Below are 21,270 nucleotides of genomic sequence, written 5' to 3'. Positions count from 1 at the left end.
CGACGTGTGACAACGTTGGCATATCGTGCGTACAACTTATTCCCATCGCATGCGGAAGGTGTGTCGTACGTCGTAAAATGTTTAACACGTTTATAATTAAAAGACATACTCCACTTAGTACGACGTATGATAGCGTACTTTTGCGTTCTATTCACGTATACCAAACTTACCCATACCGTATTCAACGTGCGCCAGCGTTTTAGACGCATTTTTCAGAGGTCGTCATACGCTGGCAAGATCGCCAAGGTGTGACTGCGATGTTGACACTTCCATTTCTCCGGCGGTTATGATTTCAATCATTGTGCGGCAGCCTTTTAATAGGCTACGCCACGTGATCGTCGGCGATACGTGCAGCGCGCTATGCATAAGTTAGACTATCGTTGGGCATAGGTTGTGAACGCCGACAACAGGCTAAGCATTCGTTGGTATAAGTTATCTATAAGACAACGAATCGTTCTGTGTCCGTTACTAATATGTTATGCATACGACCAACTCGTTATGAATACGTCCGAATCTTAAAAAAGAAACATCAAAAGTTCAACGTAAGCCAGCGTTTTACATGCATTTTGATACGTTGCCATTGCTGGCTAAAACGTCAAGGTGTGACTGGGCCTTTAGGGTTATGGTAAACTTTTTCTTTTCCTTTTTAAAAAAAGGAATTGATTTTAAGAAACTTTATGTGATGAGTGGGGGTGGGAGGGAAGGGAAACTTGGCACATGTGAAGTACTCCCCATGGGGAATACGTGGTTTTTTTGGTTTTTTTTATTAAATGTCATTTGTCTTCGTTGTGACAACTTAATTGCATACGTAGAACGCGACATTCGATGAGTATGAAAATTTGAGGGTCGAGGGATAAATTGGTCAACAGAAACAATTTTATGACGTCGGTCATGTGATTTGTCAGCCCTATATTAAAAAATATATATATTTTTTTCAACCTTCAAAAATCTTCTCAAGCAGCTGAATAGATCGAGGAGAAACTTTCCAGGTATGACCACCTATCCATGAAGAACAAAAATTTCCCCAGCTATGATGTCATAGGTCACATCGTTTGGCAGCCATATTGGATTTACCCTAAAATCTTCAAAAATATTCTTCTCCAGAACTGCTGGACAGATCGAGTGGAAACTTCACACGTGTTCCCCAAGCCTTGTGGGTACCAGGGTGTTCATTAATAATTGATAGTTCACGTGGTTTGGAAGCCATATTGAATTGAAAGAAAATTAAATAATTTTTTATCTTCAACCGCTGCATTAAACAATATGAAATGTCCAAAATTATTATGTACTAGTGATGGGGAATATGTTTTAAATATCAACCTGATTGGACGCATGGTCTGGCGGGCAGAATCTTTCTTTTATTTTTATTTTTTAAATCTGCGTTCTTTTTGAAAAAAAAATTTTTATCTTTTTTTTTTGAATCACTTATTTTTTTAATGGAGCTCACTTGGCTGTGCCTGGATGGGTTTGAGGGTAGAGGAGTAGCAGTTGAAACCCGAGTCATATCCAGGTTCCTGCTGATGATTTCATCTTTGCTGTTTGCTTGTTCGGGTTCCTTCTGATTACTCCAATGCAGGTCCTATTTTATTTGGTCTTGCTTTTCATTTGAATATAATTTTTTCATTATATTGTTACGAATTCGCGCCCGCCGGCGTGCGATCGGCACGTAACTCGAATCGCGACACGTCGCCCACCGGACGGACAATTCAGTCGTGACCCTCCGGGAACTACCGCCCGAAGCCAGTCACGGGTGGGGGTTTAACCTCACCACGATCGTGCCAATTGCCCACCTGCGCAGGATAGGGTTGCTCGCCAAATTCGACCTACCTAATTACCTGCGCGAGTGGTCGACCGGGTGATCGTACCACGCCACAGGCTGACTCCGGACACGAACCGCTTAAGCGGTTCGTTCTGTATTACAGGGATAACCGAGCGGAGTTATCTTCGGCCTTGACGGTTCCGATTAATTACCGGGTGTTTTAAACCCACTATCAATCCGTTACGTGATGCAAGATGGAGATTCAATAAAAGGAAGGAGATGAAGCAAAGCGGGAAAACAGTTCACACAAAGCACTTTAATACGGACACACACGGAAGCACATATATTTATATATATATATATATATATATATATATATATATATATATATATATATATATATATATATATAAAAGCCTGGTGTTGGCGCAGTGGTTAGGGCAGCGGCTTGGGATCCAAAAGGTCCCGAGTTCAAGCCCCGTTGGGCCACTGAATTAATACACCAGGGGGTTGACTCAGCCTGTCATCCTTCCGAGGTCGGCAAAATGAGTACCAGTGCACTGGGCCGGTGTATACCCCGGTTAAAATAGGTGTACCATATCCCTGTGTCGTAAGAGGCGACCAGGGTTGCGTCAGGAAGGGCATCCGGCGTAAAACATGTGCCAAATCACTATGCGGATCATACGGATGATCCGCTGTGGCGACCCCGAATGGGAGCAGCCGAAAGAAGAAGAAGAGAAGATATATATATATATATATATATATATATATATATATATATATATATATATATATATATATATATATATATATATATATATATATATATATATATATATATATATATATATATATATATATATATATATATATACAGCCATACAGTCATGCAAGGAAAAGAGTTACGCCGAATAAAAGGGCAATGTACAAGCACAGACACTTAGGCAGTTCTACTTATTGGACACGGCGCCACAGCATGCATTCAACCCGAAAGAAAGAAAGCCACCCTCATAGACAAGGAGGCAGACAGGTCCGTAAACCAAATGTACGTGGATCCCGGAAGATCGGGAAGGTCTTACCCGCGTCCTCATGACGCGATGGCGGGCAAGCCGCAATGTTCGCACAGCTGCGCCCCGACTCTGTGCCCCTCGACTCCGTGCCCCTCGCGTGGTCGGTGGGTGAGTCCTCTATGGCGTGCTCCGCGCGAGCGGTTTGGTTGGCACCACGTTTAGGGTGGGGGAGGAACGGGGCCCCCCCGGCACTATCTCAGCGCAGATGGGGGGGGGCAATTGCTGATGCTCAGGGAGAGGGGAATGGCTGGCTGGCTTGGGTCCCGCGACGAGACGAGCGACCCCCACACTGCAACCTTGTTGCCGACCGTCGTCTTCCCTTGACTTGAACTCGACTAGCCGCCTGCAACTGAACCGCGCAAACTCCAACTCCCTCCAACTTCCCTGCTACTTTCCAACTTCTCCCTAGTTCCACTCAGCTCCACCAGTTACACTTATTCCGCGCGAGTCGCCTTGCGCTCTCATCTTTATAGGCTCCAGGAGGAGCCTATATGCAAATATTCGGATCAAAACGCGATTGGAGGCGGGGCCATGCCACCCTCTGTTCAGCCATTGGTCGGGCAAAAAGGGGGCGTGAAGCATTCCTGATCCGCTTTTCGGGGCGATAGGAACGCATTCACAGCGGGTTCGAAGGCGGGGCTACACTACCCGATGCTCGGTCATTGGACGGATAAAAAGGGGGCGTGAAGCATTCCTGATCCGCTTTTCGGGGCGATAGGAACGCATTCACAGCGGGTTCGGAGGCGGGGCTACACTACCCGATGCTCGGTCATTGGACGGATAAAAAGGGGTTGTGAAGTATTCCTGATCTGCTTTTTGAAGCCAAAGGAACGCATTCGCAGCCCATGGCACGACGTGTGGTAGAAAGGCGGAGGTGGTGGGAGTTTTTGGTTGTTGGCGGGCGTCGTTTGAGAATGGTGGTGAAGCGACGTTTTGCGGGATGGAGTTGTGAAGGTGGTGGTGTTTGAGTTGTTGAGGGATTAATGGTCGAAAATAACAATAGAGGAAGAAAAAATGGCCAACTCAAAGCGTCGCAGCCCGGATGAATCACACATATTCCCTCTATACAACGGGTTTGGGCTAACTACACATGAACTTACCGATATATCTCACCTGAGGACTCTTTATGGTGTAATGCGAATTTCCACAACCGTAACAATATATTTGCCGCCAGAAGAGTTGGCTCACACAGAGTCCTTCTCAAGAATGCGTGGGTGAAGTATTCTATGAATACCATCTAGTTGTTATTATAATAATAATAATAATTATTTTGTATGCACCCTATGGCTGCTGGTAATGGCATGACAGTGTCTTGACCTCTAGACCCTAAGATATTAAGGTAGCCACCTTAACGGTTAAGCTAGTACCAGGTTTATTCTGTTTATTGTAAGCATGGGTTGCAGGGTGTTTCATTATCAGGAATAAATGGCCTCAACCTCATGAATTCTTACTGGCAAAAAAAGCAACAAGATGCTCGTCATGCATGCACATGCGTGCTTTTACCATTTGAGATTTTGTCATGAAATTTTCAACAAAGCTTTATTATGAGAATATGGAGAAGACAAATTAATAATTTCGACAAAGATCATCATCGATTTTCATCCAACTGAGCTTAAATTTTCAGAATTTGCATATTGGATCATTGAATTGTATAGTGTATCATTGAAATGGAAACTTAGCAGCATATGGTTTAGTATCATATTTAGCATACGGAAGAAGTCTGAAAACAAAGCGGACAGGCAGGCTTTGCATTTTCAGATGATTTCTAGTTTCTGTTTGTTTTCAATTTGTTCTCCAAGGTTACATGTGGCATCAATTCCAAGCACATCTGGTTTTGGTGCTATGTTACATGACTCAAACGTGTTAATTTCAACCCCCACCCTCGACAGTTGACACTGTTTTATTTCTTTAAAATAATCCAAAAACAAATATCTATACTTTAACTAGGTTTACTTGGATCCAAAATGACCTGTGAGTTTGTCACTATTATGCTCACGATTTGTACATTTAAAATTTCTCTGGCACTTTTTAGAAGTTACTAGTTTAGCTTTGGAAGCCATCGCTTGGTTATCATGGCCTGTACAACACTCGCACGCGTTTTTAAAAACTAATGCGGTTGGGTTCGATGGGTGCAGAGACTGTCTCACCCGATTGCATTGGATTTTTAGAAGAAGTTGGGGATTATGAAAAAAACAATTTTCAACAAAATATTTTTCGGCCTTTGGGAATGGATTTTGGGGGCTTCATTTGTTTATTTTGCCTTTTCCAGGAATGACTTGTGAAATCTAAAATAGCTTCAACAGACGTCATAAAGCTGAAAATAAACACATCAAATTCCTCTTGTCTTCTCGAGCGATGCAACCTGTTTGACGACAATAAGTCTTTTTGGCTGCCTCATGAAAGGTTTGCCTCTTGCGGAAGAGAGCCCAGTATGGTAATTTGGCAAGCATTGACTTGGATGTAGCAGCGTCGTTATGAAAACTTTCTGATTGACTGAAAGCCAAAGTTGTTCACTATTTGTGAGTCGATGTTTGAAATGAGGATGTTACAAGTTTTTCATAGTTGGAGCATTGCTTTTGTACTGTGTGAAAATTCATTTCTTTTTTGAATAAGCTTCTAATTTAAAGGTTTTTAACGTTGCATTTTCTTTTGCAGAGTTGCTGCCCTGACGGCTCAGACTGTGCTGTTCTTGATACCTGGATTTCATTCCTTCCTTGAGAAATAAGTCTGAGCTGAGCAACGAGAGCTTGGTGTTGCTGATATAGCATCAGGTGGCACCTGGGGAGGCACAAAACGTTGGTCAAAATGCCTGTGAAAGCACCAATGTACCTGAAGACATCACAGCTGCAGAAAGGAAAGAAGCACCTAAGACTGCGCGATGTGCTTACGCCGGATATGATCAGCCCACCGCTCGGAGATTTCCGGCATACGGCGCACCTGGGCAGCGCAGTGAGCACGGAGGAACTCTCTCTCTTCATGGATATTTCCTTCCTTGGTACACCATGCAATGAAACCCCATTGTCTCCCCTCTCGCCCACTACCTTTGCGGCATGGGACGGCAGCCCAATCCAGTCCCCTGCACTTAAGAATGCAATCTCTCTGCCAGGCACCGATGCTCCCCGGGCGCTCATCCTGCCACGACTCTCACCTCATATTTCCTGCGAAACTCATCAGTCGGAGAACGCTGTGCCATCTCTTCGTCGTTCAGCTTCAGAAATGCGCATTTCAAATCTGGAGGATCGTGATGGGGATGAAGAGAAGCAAGAAGTTGAAGATGTAGTATTACTTCGAGGACGCAGGAAGGGGAGGACCCGACCAGCATCGACTTTGAGTATGGGAGATGAAGCCAAAGCTGGCCCGGCCAAAAACGGACTTCTAAGAAAAATGCAAGTGATGGCTGAGAAGACCTTCAACTTTAATCTGGGATTTCGTCGGGATCTCTCACAATATGCTGAACCACATAATAGACGTCAATCAGACAGTGATGTAACTTCTGGTCCTTTTCAAAATAGAAAACAAAACGTTGATAAAAAGCCAACGGGAATTCCAGTGCCTTTGAAAAAAAGCCTTTTCCCCTCAAGGCAAACCAAGAACCATACTCGTACTCACCCCTTGCCCAACAAAACTACCTTCAACCAAGCTGAGGGCACTGGTTCAACATTTTTGCTGCCATTCTTGTGCAAAAGTCGCTTTTCCCTGGCAAAAGAGGTGGAAATATCCATCTTTTCACCCTCGTCTGAAAATCTCGATGGCAAAGATGGCCAGAAACTGAAACGCTTTTCTTTCTCGCCTTCTTCAAGCCAAAGTCTTTTTCTTGCTTCGGAAGTACACGATGGTAAAAGTCAAGCTGCCTTTACTCGATCGTCTTCTGTAAGGGGAGCATTTGGGATTAAAGCCTCGAGTAATTGCAGTCTCAGTGGTGGATCCTCTGAATCCGAGGAGCTTGAGAGGAAACTTGGAAATGACTCTTGTCTGAGGACAGTTCCAATAATTTCAACTTGTGAGAGTGACGATTACGATCCTCAGTGCGATGGTTCTGTGCAGAACAATTTGCCTTTGCCCTCTTCAAACGATGAAAATGCTCCATCACCATCTGTATCACCCTGCAGAGATCTGTATCATGAAAATGTCACAAATCCTTTGGCACCTCCAGTCAATCCGATTTGTGACACTGAAGGTCCCATTCTGCAGGACCTCAAAGGTGAGGACCTACAACAATGTACTCTGGGGAAAAGTACCTCCATCCAGTCTTTCTCGCTGGATCTTGGTCCATCACTATTTGATGAAGTGATGAGAGCTGTGGCAAAAAGTGATGTGGGGGAGCTAGATAGTGTTGCTTGTAGCTGATGAGCCATGCTCTGTTGTTGGTTGAGATGAATGAAATGAGATTTTTGGGGGGTGGGGGTGCTGGAAGAGGGGCCTTCAGCTTAAATGTGATTTGCCATCATCCTTGCGTCGATCTCCAACTAACATATTTTTGGGCTTGATCTCAAGTAACCTTCTTTTTTTCACCTACATTTGAAGAGAACATCCCAGTTGCCTTTCGTTTGATTCTGTTGACGTATCAATAGTAAACAGTTTAACCACTTGACAAAACTTGCCGACAGAGGAGTTTGCTTTGCGAAGTACTCCTCGGCGTTTTTCATGAAAATTATGCAAATGGTTGGCATCCTGCCTAAAGTCACAGAATTACTTTTACTTTTTTCATCTTCCCTTCATTCTCTTGTGCTCGCTTTGGTGATTTCCAAGAGCCAAGCACAGGGTGGTTCCCTGTCTGCTAATCTTGGCACCCTGTCCACCTCGATCAGAGCTTGAGTCACCTGTCGGTCTGCCTGAATGTCCTTGCTGAAGGTGATGAAAATTATTTGGAGATAGTTGTTTGATTGCAATGAGCTCTTGCTCTGTGCCCTGTGGCGATCAAAGTGCCTTGCAACGTCTTCACCACCTCGGATGTGAAGTGCATTGTGTTGAGCGAAAAACATGCGTGATGACTGCAGTCATTTTTCAAAGGTTTAATCATGTGTCCAAAAAAGTGTACTTCATTTCCAGGTTGAAAGAAGAATTTTTATTTTTATTTTGTATCGGGCTTCAAGTTTTTGCAAAGGACAGCAAGCTCATTTGCAGCTCTTTCTATACACATCCATCATTTCTTGTCACTGCAGTTGTTGTTTTTTTCTGGATAAACTACAATAAAGTGTAAAAAAATAAAAAATGTTATCGATAGTTTTAAAGTTAATCTGATTTCTATCCATTTTTATTTTATAATTTTTCTTTTTCTTTGCACAATGAGGATTTTCTGAAACGTGTGCAAGCCGGTTCGAAATGCTTATTCACGACAAACGATGATGTTAAACGTTTGAGTTTCTTTTGCATTTGTTTCGCTGCATTAGATGACTTTATTTGCAGAAGGTTTTCCCATTCCTCTGGGGCCTTCCCATCTTGCGTGCTTTCCATGAAGGCCAAAATGCTTGTACATAAATAGTGTTGGGACTTGAACTGTAACATGTTTAGAAATAAAGGTGGCATGATGTAAGCACTCTTTAATTTAATCTGCATTTTTTACTTTTCTGAAATGTTTCAAATTTGTTGTAACTTTAAAGGACTATTAGACTATTTCTAGTTCTGCATTGAGTCTTTTGGAAATTCAAATGCCAACAAGATGTAGCATTTAACAATGCAGAGCCTTGGCAGCGTATATAGTTATTGTCACATCAGAGGAACACAAATGCAATGTGCCTCAGCAGTGGAATCTTTGATCCTGTGAAACACAGCAATGGTCCCACGCGCCACACTCTTACGAATAAAGTGGAAGCAGGCGAGGATTTTAGCAGGCATGAAGCTTATGGCTGTAAGTCGCTGGCGCACAGGCTCGGAACTGGAAGGGTGGTAGTGGCGAGGGATTGTGAGGGGGCATCCACGTCTCCAGAGAGCTGTCTTCCCTGCCTGGGAGACTTGGAGAGCTCGTGAGATGAAGGCTCGAGTGCGTGAGAGAGACAGAGATGAGGCGAGAGCAAGCTTAAGAGAGAAGGGAGATGTTTCTCTCCTTGAAGTCCAAGATCCAACTCTCATGTGCAAGCACGGTTACAGCCCTCATAGACTCTGGGACCTTTTCAACTGCAGTGGGTTCCTTGATTGTCTGCCTGCTACTTGTTGGAGATGCCATCTTATAGGCCAGTCGGTAGCTGCAATAAGTCTTCCATGGCCGGTGCCAAACAGTTCATCATCAGTCCCTTTTACAAGTGTGAAGCATTTACATTGTGCATTTTTGTGGCTAAAATTTCACACCTGCCCCCCCCCCCTGCTAATGGGAATTTTTTTGCACATACAATCTTATTCCTAACTATACTGTATATATATATATATATATATATATATATATATATATATATATATATATATATATATATATATATATATATATATATATATATATATATATATATATATATATATCACATACACTGCCTCCTCATCATTACATTTAACAACACGACTTGCTCTGACATTTCCCGATTTACAAAAGTTGATCTATGCTGCATGAATCACATGGACCATGATATTCTTGCTTTAGATTCTGCCCCCCCCCCCACATAATATTTTTACATCATATTTTGAATGTTAACTTTGAACTCATTTTATTGTTGTGCAAAACTGTGTGTAGTTGTATAACATTATAGTACATCTCAATGTCGACAAATGAACTCTCAGGAATGGGCGTGACTAACTTGGATATCATTCAACGGGTTAAAATCAACTTGTAGTTAAATTAAACGATGTTGTTGCATTGTGCTTAAGGCCGTTTGGGTGCACTCATCGAGCCTGTAGTTTGTGCTTCAGAGCCTGAAATGCTGCAAATGGAGTAGTAAACTGAGGAATACCTTTTTTCTTCTCTATCATAACCAACTGTGAAGTTTGCTTGTTTCATTCCAACTGTAAAGTTTGATCAGTTTTTGGATACCTGCCTTGATGGCTTTGGTACTCAGAGCAGTGTAGTAGATAGTAGAAAAATCGTGCAAATTATGATACAAGTGTCAAATTTGGAATTTCTGTTCTGCAGGGCTTTCTGATCAAATCTGCCCGATTGGCGATTTGAAAATCCAAATTTTGAAAAATTTGAAAAAAAAAAAAACTTCAAAAAAATTAGAAGTCACAGCTGGCTGAAATTCTTGAAGCGCAAGTGAACATCCCAGACAGAGAACCAAGGGGAGATGCAGTCATCATTGATGGCTCAGCACTTATCAATGCCCTACCTCCACGCACTTCAAAGATATTTGATGACTATGCTAAAGAAGACATCATCCCAAAGGTGGAATCCTATGGTGCCAGGTACGAGAGGGTGGTCGTAGTGTTTGATGTGTACAAGAAGTCAAGTCTGAAGTCCGAGGCAAGGTCGAAAAGGCGGCAAGGAATCAGAAGAAAAGTGACAGGAACCAGTAAGACCCCAAGTAACTGGAGAAGCTTTCTTCGAGATGACAGCAACTAGACTGAGCTGTTTCACTTCCTTGCGGAAAAGATGTGTGAAGCACAGACAACAAGCACAGCCATTGTCACAAAAGGAGAAGATGCCATTAGCAACACAAGGAAGTCACTGGATGCTGTGTCTCCATCTTGTCATGAAGAAGCTGACACTCGAATATTTGTACACGCCAGGGATGCTACGACGGACGGTAGCAAGTCCATTATCATTAAGGCTAATGACACGGACGTACTCGTCAGAGCAATATCTGTACTGCCATCCTTACAGGAACTAGGTCTTGAGAACATGTGGATTGCCTTTGGCCAAGGAGCCAAGGCGCGATGGATTCCAGTCCATGAGGTAGTTTCTGCAATCGAGCCTGAGAAAGTTAGAGGGATCCCATACTTCCATGTGTTCACTGGATGTGACATCGTGTCTGCCTTCCGCGGTCAAGGGAAGAAAACTGCATGGCAGACTTGGAACGTCTTTGATGATGTTTCTGAAGCATTCACCAATCTCAGCCAGCATCCAACATTGATTCGTGATCTTGACTTTTTTGAAGTTTTTATTTATTTATTTATTTTTCAAATTTTTCGAAATTTGGATTTTCAAATGGCCAATTCAGGCAGATTTGATTAGAATCCCCTGGAGAACAAATGTGCCAAATTTGATGCTTGTATCATTTGCACGATTCCTCTCAAAAATTGCTGTTTTCTGCCCCACTACATACTTCAATCCTTGTTCAATGGTTGATCCACATTCACCAGACACCTTCACGATTTTTCTTCAACCTTTCCTTTACCGAATCTTACACAATTTTTATCAAAAAAAATTATTTCTTTTTAAAACGGTCTCTTAAAATGTTTCAACTTCCTCTTTCACATGTGCGGTTCTTGTTATTGTATCATTCGCTACTTTCTTTTTCTTCTCAAAAGACTTTTCAATTCGACCTTTCCTTCATCCCATGTCAAAGTCCAACTGTTACGACGTTTCTTTTCTCCATTCTCTTAATTCTCCTTCATTGCATCCTTCACGTAATGCCTTTAATCGCATCTCTGACTTGATTTTAAGATCCCAGTTTGTCATGCATGTTCGTGTTCCATCAATCGTCCTTTCTTCCAACTTCAGTGCCAATTCACCCACCTCCTTAAATGTGCCTCCTCCTAACCCCTCACCTGTTATCCCCTCTCCTTACCCCTCCCATCTTGCCCCTCATCCTATTTCTGCTTTTAGCACCTCTTCACTGTCTTCTGCTACAGTTTCAGCTCCTCCTCTGTTGTCCCAAAGTGTGTGGTCTAATATCTGTGGGCTCCATTCTAATCTCAGATATCTCACTCTCTCTCAATCAGTACACTCCTCATCACCACAAACATGCTCCTTTTTTTCCTCTCAGCACACCTCCCCCTCTTCCCAACCGCTCAAATCTTGTAGAAACCCCTGCCCGCTCCCTTCTTCCCCGTACCGTGACCAAGTCTCACCCTTCCCAATCACCCTCCTGCATCTTGGCCATGCCTGCTCTTATCATCTCCCTCCCTCTCAAAGCAACCTTCAGTCTTCGCCCTCCAGCCTCCCTCTAACGGTTAGAGTCTAACCTTTCTCAAAAACTCCCCTCTCACCCTTCTCCCTCCAATCTCCCCCCTCACGCCCCCTTCTCAAAGTTGGCCCCCTCACATCCACAGACATCTGCTTAACAGAAACTTTCCTCCTTCAAGACGTCTCTGACTACCAAGTATCTCTTTCTCCGGTGTGACAAACCTGAGCCTCATCCTGGCAGCAGAGTTGCTCTCTTCATCAAAGACTCTATTCCTGATTCTCCATGCACTGCCCTCACTTCCCCACACCCCCAGGAATACCTCTTGCTACGGTTTCACCTCCATGCCCACCTCATGTTCATTCATACGTGTGTTGTTCTGTCCACCAAACAGTGATGACTCCTTTTACATCTTGCTCTCTTAAAACATAGACCAACTTCTATCCTCTCATCCCAACACTCTTCCTCATATGTGGTGATTTCACTTGTCATCATCATGCCAGTTGGCTGGGTGTGGGTACCTCTCTCACCTGCCATGGCACTTCAGCAAAAGACTTCTGCGATTCATTGGGACTGACTTAATCTGTCAACTTCCTGATCCGGATCTCAACCAATGGTACTCCTCTTCTGGATCCAATTTTGACCAATTTCTTGAAGTCCTTTCATTCAAGCTGCTGGGTCTCACTATCTGCCATGATCTTTCCTGGGAAAGCCACATTTCCAAGCTGACCTTCAAAGCCAGTCACCAACTGGGCATCCTCTGTCATGCAAAGCCCTTCCTTTGCACACCTGAGCTCCTGACCACAAACAAAGCTTTTGTCCACAGCCTGATGGAGTACTGCTCTCCCCGCTGGCTGGTGGTCCTGCCTCTCACCTTTCAACGCTTCATGCTGTAGAAACCAAGGCATTTAGGATCATTGGTATCTCCCGTGATGAGGCTGCCTTTGGGTCTCTCACTCTCGCTTGCAGGCAGGTCGGTGGTCCTTCTGTCTTCTACCGTCTCCTCTCCGGTCTCGCCCGCCCTGTCTGCTATATGTCCCCTCCATATTTCAGAAGGGCGCTCAAGGTCCGTCAGCAACCCCCTTCTGGTAAAACTTCCAAAATCACGAACTACTACTCACCTTCACTCTTTCATTCCTCTTTCTTCCCACCTTTGCAATAAACTGCCACACTAATGAATCCCATTCTTCCCTCCAGGTCTTCAAAGTAGCTGTTCACCACCATCTCTTATCTTCCCCCATCCAAAACCATGATCTTTTCTATCCCCGTTAATCCACCCTAAACCCACCTCCTTCAAATTCCCTGTTTTCTTTTCTGAAAGTCCCTGTTGTGTCCATCTTGTATACCCTGTGTACCCCACCCCATCCCTCTCCCTTCCACAGATCTCCTCAATTCTGTGTTCCTCGCTGTTTTTTTTTTTTTTTTTTTTTTTTTTTTTCCTTCCCTCTCCCACCCCTCTTGTCTCCTGCTCCCGTTGTTGTACATTCTGTGTGTTTGCTCTCATTCGAGCGTCGACATTGTATTGAAGAAAAAAAAAAGTCAGATTTATCTGAAAGTGATTAAAGCTCCAGGTGTGCCTCAAAATATACAACCAAATCAATATTCTGATCCAAATCGAGCTTGCTCATTTTTTTCCCCCCTCCCTTCATCTTTCATGAGCAATCCTTTAATGTGTATGTATTTTTAATCAAACTTTGTGGCATTAATTGGAAGAGCATCTGCTTTGAGTCTCAGACCTCGGTGGTTCAAATCCTGATCAGTCGTACTCAAGAGTTTTAAAATGGTACGTGCTCCTTGCTTGACGTTCGGTATTAAAAAATATAGAGCACCAACAAACAACCATAGGTTGGCAACCGTTGCACATGCTAGATGGGCTGAATCGAGCCTGTGCAATCCTGTGTTGAAATGTCTTGTAAAGGAACTCGTGAATTTAACTATACGGACTTGCAATAGATACCACAAATAATTGATATGCCATGTATGGGTGTGTTAGCAGGATCCCCTACTGGTACGTGTACTAGTTTGTCAGCTTTTTGGCCTGGTTTCGTTTCCCGACTGAGCTATAAACTGTCTCTTCTTAGGGTTTCACATACAGGGTGAGACAACAATGCGTGTGTCATCTCTCACGAGATGTTAAACTGGGCGGCCCGTGTGCTAACATTACTCGGTGGACGTTAAACATCTGACGGTGTCCTCCGCAAAGAGTATGTGAGCTATCAGCGGCACCCTGAACAAATTCTAAATTCCTGCAGACCCAGAGGCATTGTTTTCGGGTTGTCTGTCCGTCTGTCCGTTCGTCCGTCCATGCTCATTTTCTCTGTTTTCCTCTGCAACTGCTTATCCGATCGACACAATTTTCAGCGGAGGCGCGACCACTCGTGTAGAATGTTTTAATGACAATTATGGCATTATATGCCCCGTGGTGTGGCAGCCATGTTGGAAAAAAATGAACTTCAATAATAATGGGAGTGGAGACATATCTATCGACGTCAAAGAATGCCGTTCTAGTTTTTCATGTTTTTTTTCCCCCTATTTCTGATACAAAAAAGTGAAGTCTTGTGAACTGATACCTGTGCGGGAACAATTGTACTGTGAGTACACCCATAAAATATGTCCTATATAAAAGCACACAAAAGTCCTGCTGAGGGTCTGCAATCGTTGATTGCTCTTCTAGTTTTCAAAGCATTTTTGCCTGAAAAATTTCTTTCGAAACGCCCTTTTCGCAACTGTTCTTATTGCAGATGTGACTCAATTCTGTTTGGATTTTTTTTTGAGCGTTTTGAAAAATTTCCACCTGGCGTTAGGTACGAGTGTGAAAAGGATCCACATTCTTGGGTAAATTTCTCATTAACGACTTCGTGTGTTTTTATATAGGAGAACACCTCCTGGTGATAAAATAACTTCAGAGAAAGATGCCAAAGATTATTTGTATGGAATATATATATATATATATATATATATTGGTGAACGTAGTAAGCTTCATACTCAACGCGTGCACATGAGAGAATAGGAAACAACAACACAATTCCCTTGCAATTTGGAATCCGTGTCATCGGCTATGACCCTTTTGCTTCCGGTTTTTGCCATGGGGAATGATGCGTCCTGGGAGATAAAGGCATCGTCGGAGACATGAAAGACCCAAATATCAGACATGGTGTATATTTACTCCACTGATTTTAATAAAGATATCTCCCGCATCATCAAAAAATAATTCTTAATCGTGATTTACATTATTTGTTCGCTGATCCCGAATCCAGGCCGAAGTAACCGGAAATTGCGTCAAAATCATCAGCTGGGCGGCGCTTACATGTACCACGGTATAGTTAGCAAGTATACAGTTGTGAACAAGTTATAAGTAAAGTCAGAAGCGAATGTAAGAAGAATTTCTACGTTTGCTTCTTGGCTTTGCCTATTCCATATTCTATACAAATAAAAGGCTGAGGGTGTGTGTCAGTGTGTCTCTATAACTCCAAAAGCATGAAACCTATCAGCCTGAAACTTTGCATGTACACGAAGAAAACTCCAAGGAAGTGCAAGAGTGAAAATTGGGTGTTTGGGTTAATTAAAACACCCCTTTTGAAGATAATTAACGGCCTTATTTAATTACTAGTGTGGGCCCGTAGGTGCGTGCCAGTATATGCAGCTTCGTGCCTGCAGTATCAGGTCCCCAGCATCAATTGTGACGTCATATCAAACAAAGAAGAAGAATTGTGATGCCCCTCTCTCCCCCCTCCTCTGTCCCCCTCCTCTGTCCCTCCCCTCTCACCCCCCTCTCTTGCCCTTCTCTCTAGCGCTCCTCGCTCCGCCCCTCCTCTCTCCCCCTCCTCTGTCCCCTTCCTCCCTCCCCTCTCTTGCCCCTCCTCTTGCCCTTCTCTCTCGCCCCTCTCTCCCCCCTCCTCTCTCCCCCCTCCACTCTCGCCCCTCTCTCTGTAAATGTATTCACAAATGTCTACCAAGCACAACGATTAATTCCAACCTTGGGAAAAAAACAGCTTTCAAACCCTTGGGAAACAGCTGTTTCCCTCGGGAAAATTCAAACCTTGGGATTAATTAATAATTTGAATAATAATGAAACCTTGGGAGTAAATAATTAAATAAATTAATAATTAAATAATAATCAAACCTTGGGATTAATTAATTAATTCAAACCTTGGGAGACACTTGGGAAACAGCTGAAATGGATGAGGAAGAACGATATCAAACTTTGAAAAGGGACATACCCAGGTCCCCAGTGTTTATTGTGACGTCATACCAAACGAAGAAGAATTGTGACGTCAATCCTTCAAAAAAATAATTAATTACATAAACATTAATTGTGACATCATGGCACCGTGTCCTGCTATTGGTTCACAGATACATGGCTGCAACTTGGGAATCGCTCGTCGGATTGATATCAAACCTTGAAAAGACACATCCGCGGGGCCCCGGCAATATTCCTGGCAAGTTTCAATCCGATCGGACCGGTGGTCGTCTGGTTATTAATAATTTGGGGAAAATGGCATGATAAGGTGAGAAGGTGGAACGACACCTTCAGCTGCCATATATACACCCTTTCAACACTGAAAAAGCAATAAAATGGCCGTAACTTGGGAACCGCTCGTCCGATCGATATCAAACCTCGAAAAGGCACATCCGGGGGGGCCCCTGGCAATATTCCTGGCAAGTTTCAATCTGATTGGACCGGTGGTCGTCGAGAAACGGCGGTCACAGACAGACAGACAGACAGACAGACAGACAGACAGACAGACAGACACACACACAGAGATTGCTGGAATTATAGATAGATATCCTTGAGGCGATCCTCAACCACCTTGCTCTTTGGGATCTGAAGCCGCCATGTTTTTTTGGCCTACTCAACCATGCCTTGACTTGGAACAGGCCGCAACGATTTCTTCACGATAAATAAATGTAAGCTCCAGATTTGAAAGTATCGGCAGTTCCGACTGAAAAAAAAAGTGTTGATTTGTCCAATTTGATCATTACATTGGCGTTTCCAGGTGCATCGTTGTATCGACGGCGATTGGTAATCGCTTGCCAAGCCAGGCGTTCCGTTGGAGTGCTTCAGTGCTTCAGCCACTTTCCGAGCTGTACAGTACAGTTCGTGTCCTGATCGAGATGTGTAGTTGACAGTTACTACAAGGTAGAGGCACATATACAGCACACACGACGTGGTACATTTGGATCTGTACGGACTCTTTGCGGTTGTGTGGACATGCCATGCCTGTTACGGGTGCTGTGGTGGCAAAGTTTCATCCCGTATCTTTTGGAGGTTCTTTCAGGTTTTCCTTTGTCCTGGCGCCTGTTTCAAAAGCATTTGTTTGTCGGATTTGCTTTACAAAGGTTATATGTTTCCCTTTGTGAGTTTCAAAGCAAAATATATTTGATAACGCCTGATTTCTGAGCGGTTTGCAATATTAACATGTTTTCTAAATTACCGAGCCAATTTTTTTTCCACCTATCACACGCAGCTGTTTATAAAAAAAAATAATGTTTGTGAACATCTCCCTGAAACATCTATATAAATGTAACGTTGTTTTTTGGTGAAAGCTACTCAAGGTTTCTGGGTTATACACAGCAAGTACTGCAGTTGATAATCACACTGACTCCAACCTGCCAATTCCCGAAAAATTGCCGATATCGGTGTGTGTGGGGGGGGGGGGGGAGGGGTACATTGTGTGTGTGGGGGGGAGGGTACATTGTGTGTGTGGGGGGAGGGGTACTGTGTGTGTGTGTGTGTGTGTGTGTGTGTGTGTGTGTGTGTGTGTGTGTGTGTGTGTGTGTGTGTGTGTGTGTGTGTGTGTGTGTGTGTGTGTGTGTGTGTGTACATATGGGGTTGTAGAATGTGGAATGGAGTCCTCCCAGGGTGGGCTCAAATAATCCACCTTCATTTCAGTAAGGGGTCACGATTCATGGACCAAGCTGTGAAGTTTTCTGTTCTCAAAGTTTTGTCCCGAGTGCTTTCTTCACAATCGTCACTGAACCCTGGACTGCTTCCAACTGTAGTTTGTTTGTAATAAGCTTCCCAGGGATGGTTTTTAGCTCACATGTAAAGTAGTTCTGAGGAGCTTATGGGACGGCACGTCGTCCGTCCCTCCATCCACAAATACTAACAACTCCTTCTCAGAAACTACACGATTTTAATGAAATTTGACCACAACCTCATCACCAATGATGGCATTAAAAAAAGGAGGTCTGAAGGGGTCTACAGAGGGAGTTTATGGGGGAGGGGGTGGGTTACCTCCCCAAAGAGTTATTTGCTTTCTTCTCAAACGATAGTACACAATTCTGATGAAACTTCATGACAACCTTCATCACCCATGACATACCAAAGTTTATTCATGACATTACAAAAATCTGGCTCAAAGGGGATATAAGTGGGGTTACCCCCCAAAATAAGTTTTTGCTTTCTTCTCCAAAACTACATGTACAATTCCGATGAAACTTGACCACCCGTGATGTACGAAAGTGTGTTCACGACATTAAAAAAATTGTGGTCTCGGAGGGTCGATGGGGAGGGGGGGGGTTGTCCCCCAAAATATGTATTTGCTTTCTTTTCTGAAACCACACACAATTTTGATGAAACGACCACAAACTTTATCACCCGTGGTGTACCCAGGTTTGTTCATGGCATTAAAAAAACATCTGTAGGTACCTGTATTTACTTTCTTCTCAATTATATATTTCGTTGGTCATCCAAGCCTACCAGTGGTTGCCTGGTTATCTTATCCAGCCACAACCAGGTGAGTGCCTAGGAGTATTGCCCCTATGTTTAAAAACTCTGTGAGGTTATTTGTCATCATTCCTTTAGGTCCAGCCATCACTGGTACAACTTTGGCATTCTTCAGCTTCCAGAATCTTCTCACTTCATTCTTGAGGTCTTGGTGTTTGGTCATTTTCTTGATTTCTACATAATTTAGTCCAAAATCACTGGTATCAACACCTCAATCAGCAATGCCTTCTTCTCTTTTTTTTTTGTACCTAAGTATGATATGTGGTCGCAGTGCTTTGCTTTCGATGTTCAGGCTCGATGGGATCATTTGGTCGTATGTGAGCGGTACTTCCATGTTTTCAATGATTACTTTTGGTTCATTTTTCCCACAAATTTTCTGGAACTGGGACATCAAAGTTTTTGCAGATGTGCCAGCAGATTACATAATAAACTGTTGTGTCATTGTGTACAGCTGTTCTGACATGAGTTTGTTTTTGTTTGTGTGTTCAGTCATTAAGCATAACATATTATTCTCTTTCCTAACTTCACCTCCACCCCTTGCCTTTCTCTCTTCTTTTTTTTTTCATTCTCTCTCTCAATCTCACCCGCACACACCCCGTTCTCCCATCCCTCCATCCTGTTGTATAGCAACATTTGGTGAGGTATAGCTCTACCCACCTCCCCCCCCCTTCCTTGCTCTTCCCCTCCTCCTTGCTCTTCCCCCATTGTAGCTTCCTCTCCCTCCTGCCTCTTCTCTCTCTCTCTCTCTCTCTCTCTCTCTCTCTCTCTCTCTCTCTCTCTCTCTCTCTCTCTCTCTCTCTCTCTCTCTCTCTCTCTCTCTCTCTCTCTCTCTCTCTCTCTCTCTTCCCTTCCTCTCTCCCCTCCCTCTCTCAGTTCCTCTCCCTCATACTCCCACCCCCCGATCAGCGAAGCAACAGGTTATATTTGCTAGTGTATAATATTTTAAATACTTTTTCAAAATATTGTTACGGGTTTGCCGTCTGGGTTACGAGGGGCTTCTCGGACCCGCTTCCCGGCCTTTGACCCTGAAGACGACGATCTGTGGCACGACGTGTTGCTAAGCAACCACGTATGCTGTCTGAGATGATTAATTTAGGTGTGGTCCTCATGTTCAATTCCCACGTTACCTTCCTGGCAAATGAATCCCCTTAGATAGGGAACCGTTCTCTCGATGCCATACTCCTATAAATCAAGAACCGCAGAGCGGTGCCGAAAGTGGGACGTTGGCTCATCTCTGACCGTAGCGAAACAGCGGAGCAAAACTCCCATCCACTATTGACACACTCTGTCTCTTTCTTGGTTGGACAATCGAGCAGGTTCGAAACGATTGGTCATGTTTAGCCAAAGGCTCATATTTTCAAGCAAATAGTTATGTTCAGAGTAAAAGCAGTGTCACAAAGAAAAAACCTTACTCTTAAACACACAAGTCCCTTAGTCATTCATCTTACCACGAATGTACACAGACAGGCACCTCAATTATTCCGAGAAGCAAGATAAGCAAGGGTGATAGATAGATAGATAGATAAATAGATAGATAGATAGATAAATAGATAGATAGATAAAACAAAGCAGGTGGGGTGTGTTGTCAGCACGGGCCTCACCCGTACCTGAATCAAATGGCTCGTGCAACGAACACGGTGTATAGTGCAGGTGTTTGCGAGGTGGGATGTATTCGGGTACGTGCCATGCAAGCTTTCAAAATAACTGTTGTGGACTCAGTTGATGCTCGACAACAGTGTGTGTGCGCTGAAAGATGTAAGGATACAAGGTGCATGTGTAAAAGACGTGCAAGGAGAGGTCAGTTCTGGGGAGATTTGGAAAGGGAGGAGGTGGTCAGCACGCCTGTAAACCCACAGCTCCGTTCTTGTTCCGCCTGGTACTTCTCAGTGCCACGTTCCCTAAGCGTCTGGCCTGGACTGACGCTTTGAACTGAATCCGGGATTGACGCTCGGGAAATGATGCTCGGAACTGCTGCTCTCTGGACTTGACTCTCTTGAACAGGGCTCTCTCTCTCTCTCTCTCTCTCTCTCTCTCTCTCTCTCTCTCTCTCTCCCTCTCTCTCCGTCTCTCTCTCCCTCTCTCTCCCTCTCTCTCCCTCTCTCTCCGTCTCTCTCCGTCTCTCTCCGTCTCTCTCCGTCTCTCTCCGTCTCTCTCCGTCTCTCTCTCTCTCTCTCTCTCTCTCTCTCTCTCTCTCTCTCTCCCAACTCGTTCTGATTTCTCCCAAAATTAATTCATTCTTGTTCTCAGAGCTAATTTGCTCTCAAACTGGAACTAAAACAGGAAATGGAACTCAGAGCTAACTGTTTATAAACTGAACTGCCGGGTAACTTATTGGCTTCACCTCTTGCCAATCACGTCCGCTTTTTGGCAACTCCACATGCTGATTGGCTGGCTCGCTGCAATCCACCTTTTGTGATTCCTCCCTGAAGTACGATGAGCAGGGCTGCTAGTTTGTTCGGTGAAACGATGAGAGGGCAAGCGGAAAGGTCGCACAGTGCGTCCATTGCCTGCGCGAATTCCCGCCCACTGTGATTGGAACCTCATTAAGCGACCAAAGTGCTGGAATTGCTGCTTAAACGGTCGAAGTGCTGGTTAAATGGTTATGTTAGACAAATATTGAGAATGTGGTTTGAGAATGAGGATAGTTCGAACTACATTCACAACGCATATTTCCCTTCCAGTGAGACAATGGGAGAGGTAATCAAAATAATCAACAAAATACTA

At 43.8% G+C, this 21,270-nt stretch overlaps 1 protein-coding gene across 6 annotated transcripts in view; it reads left to right on the top strand.

The window, feature by feature from the left end:
- The window catches only part of LOC147012091 (uncharacterized), a 37,525-nt gene extending 29,141 nt beyond the window's left edge, over nucleotides 1-8,384 (top strand). For 5 of the 6 annotated variants that reach the window (XM_085858329.1, XM_085858330.1, XM_085858325.1 and 2 more), the window contains one exon: nucleotides 5,485-8,384. In XM_085858329.1, coding sequence (XP_085714455.1) covers nucleotides 5,635-7,176 — 1,542 coding nt within the window. In that variant the 5' untranslated portion in view covers nucleotides 5,485-5,634 and the 3' untranslated portion in view covers nucleotides 7,177-8,384. Of the gene's footprint in view, nucleotides 1-3,613; nucleotides 5,349-5,484 lie in introns of those variants that run through there. The other variant, XM_085858327.1, reaches the window with a different exon arrangement.
- The last annotated feature ends 12,886 nt before the right edge of the window (nucleotides 8,385-21,270 follow it).

This window comes from Eptatretus burgeri, chromosome 15 (assembly GCF_056783735.1).
Source record: "Eptatretus burgeri isolate ZD-2024b chromosome 15, Ebu_testis_v1, whole genome shotgun sequence".
Lineage (NCBI taxonomy): Eukaryota > Metazoa > Chordata > Myxini > Myxiniformes > Myxinidae > Eptatretus > Eptatretus burgeri.
Note: the sequence above shows the minus strand (reverse complement) of the source record. Positions and strands in the feature narration are given on the sequence as shown.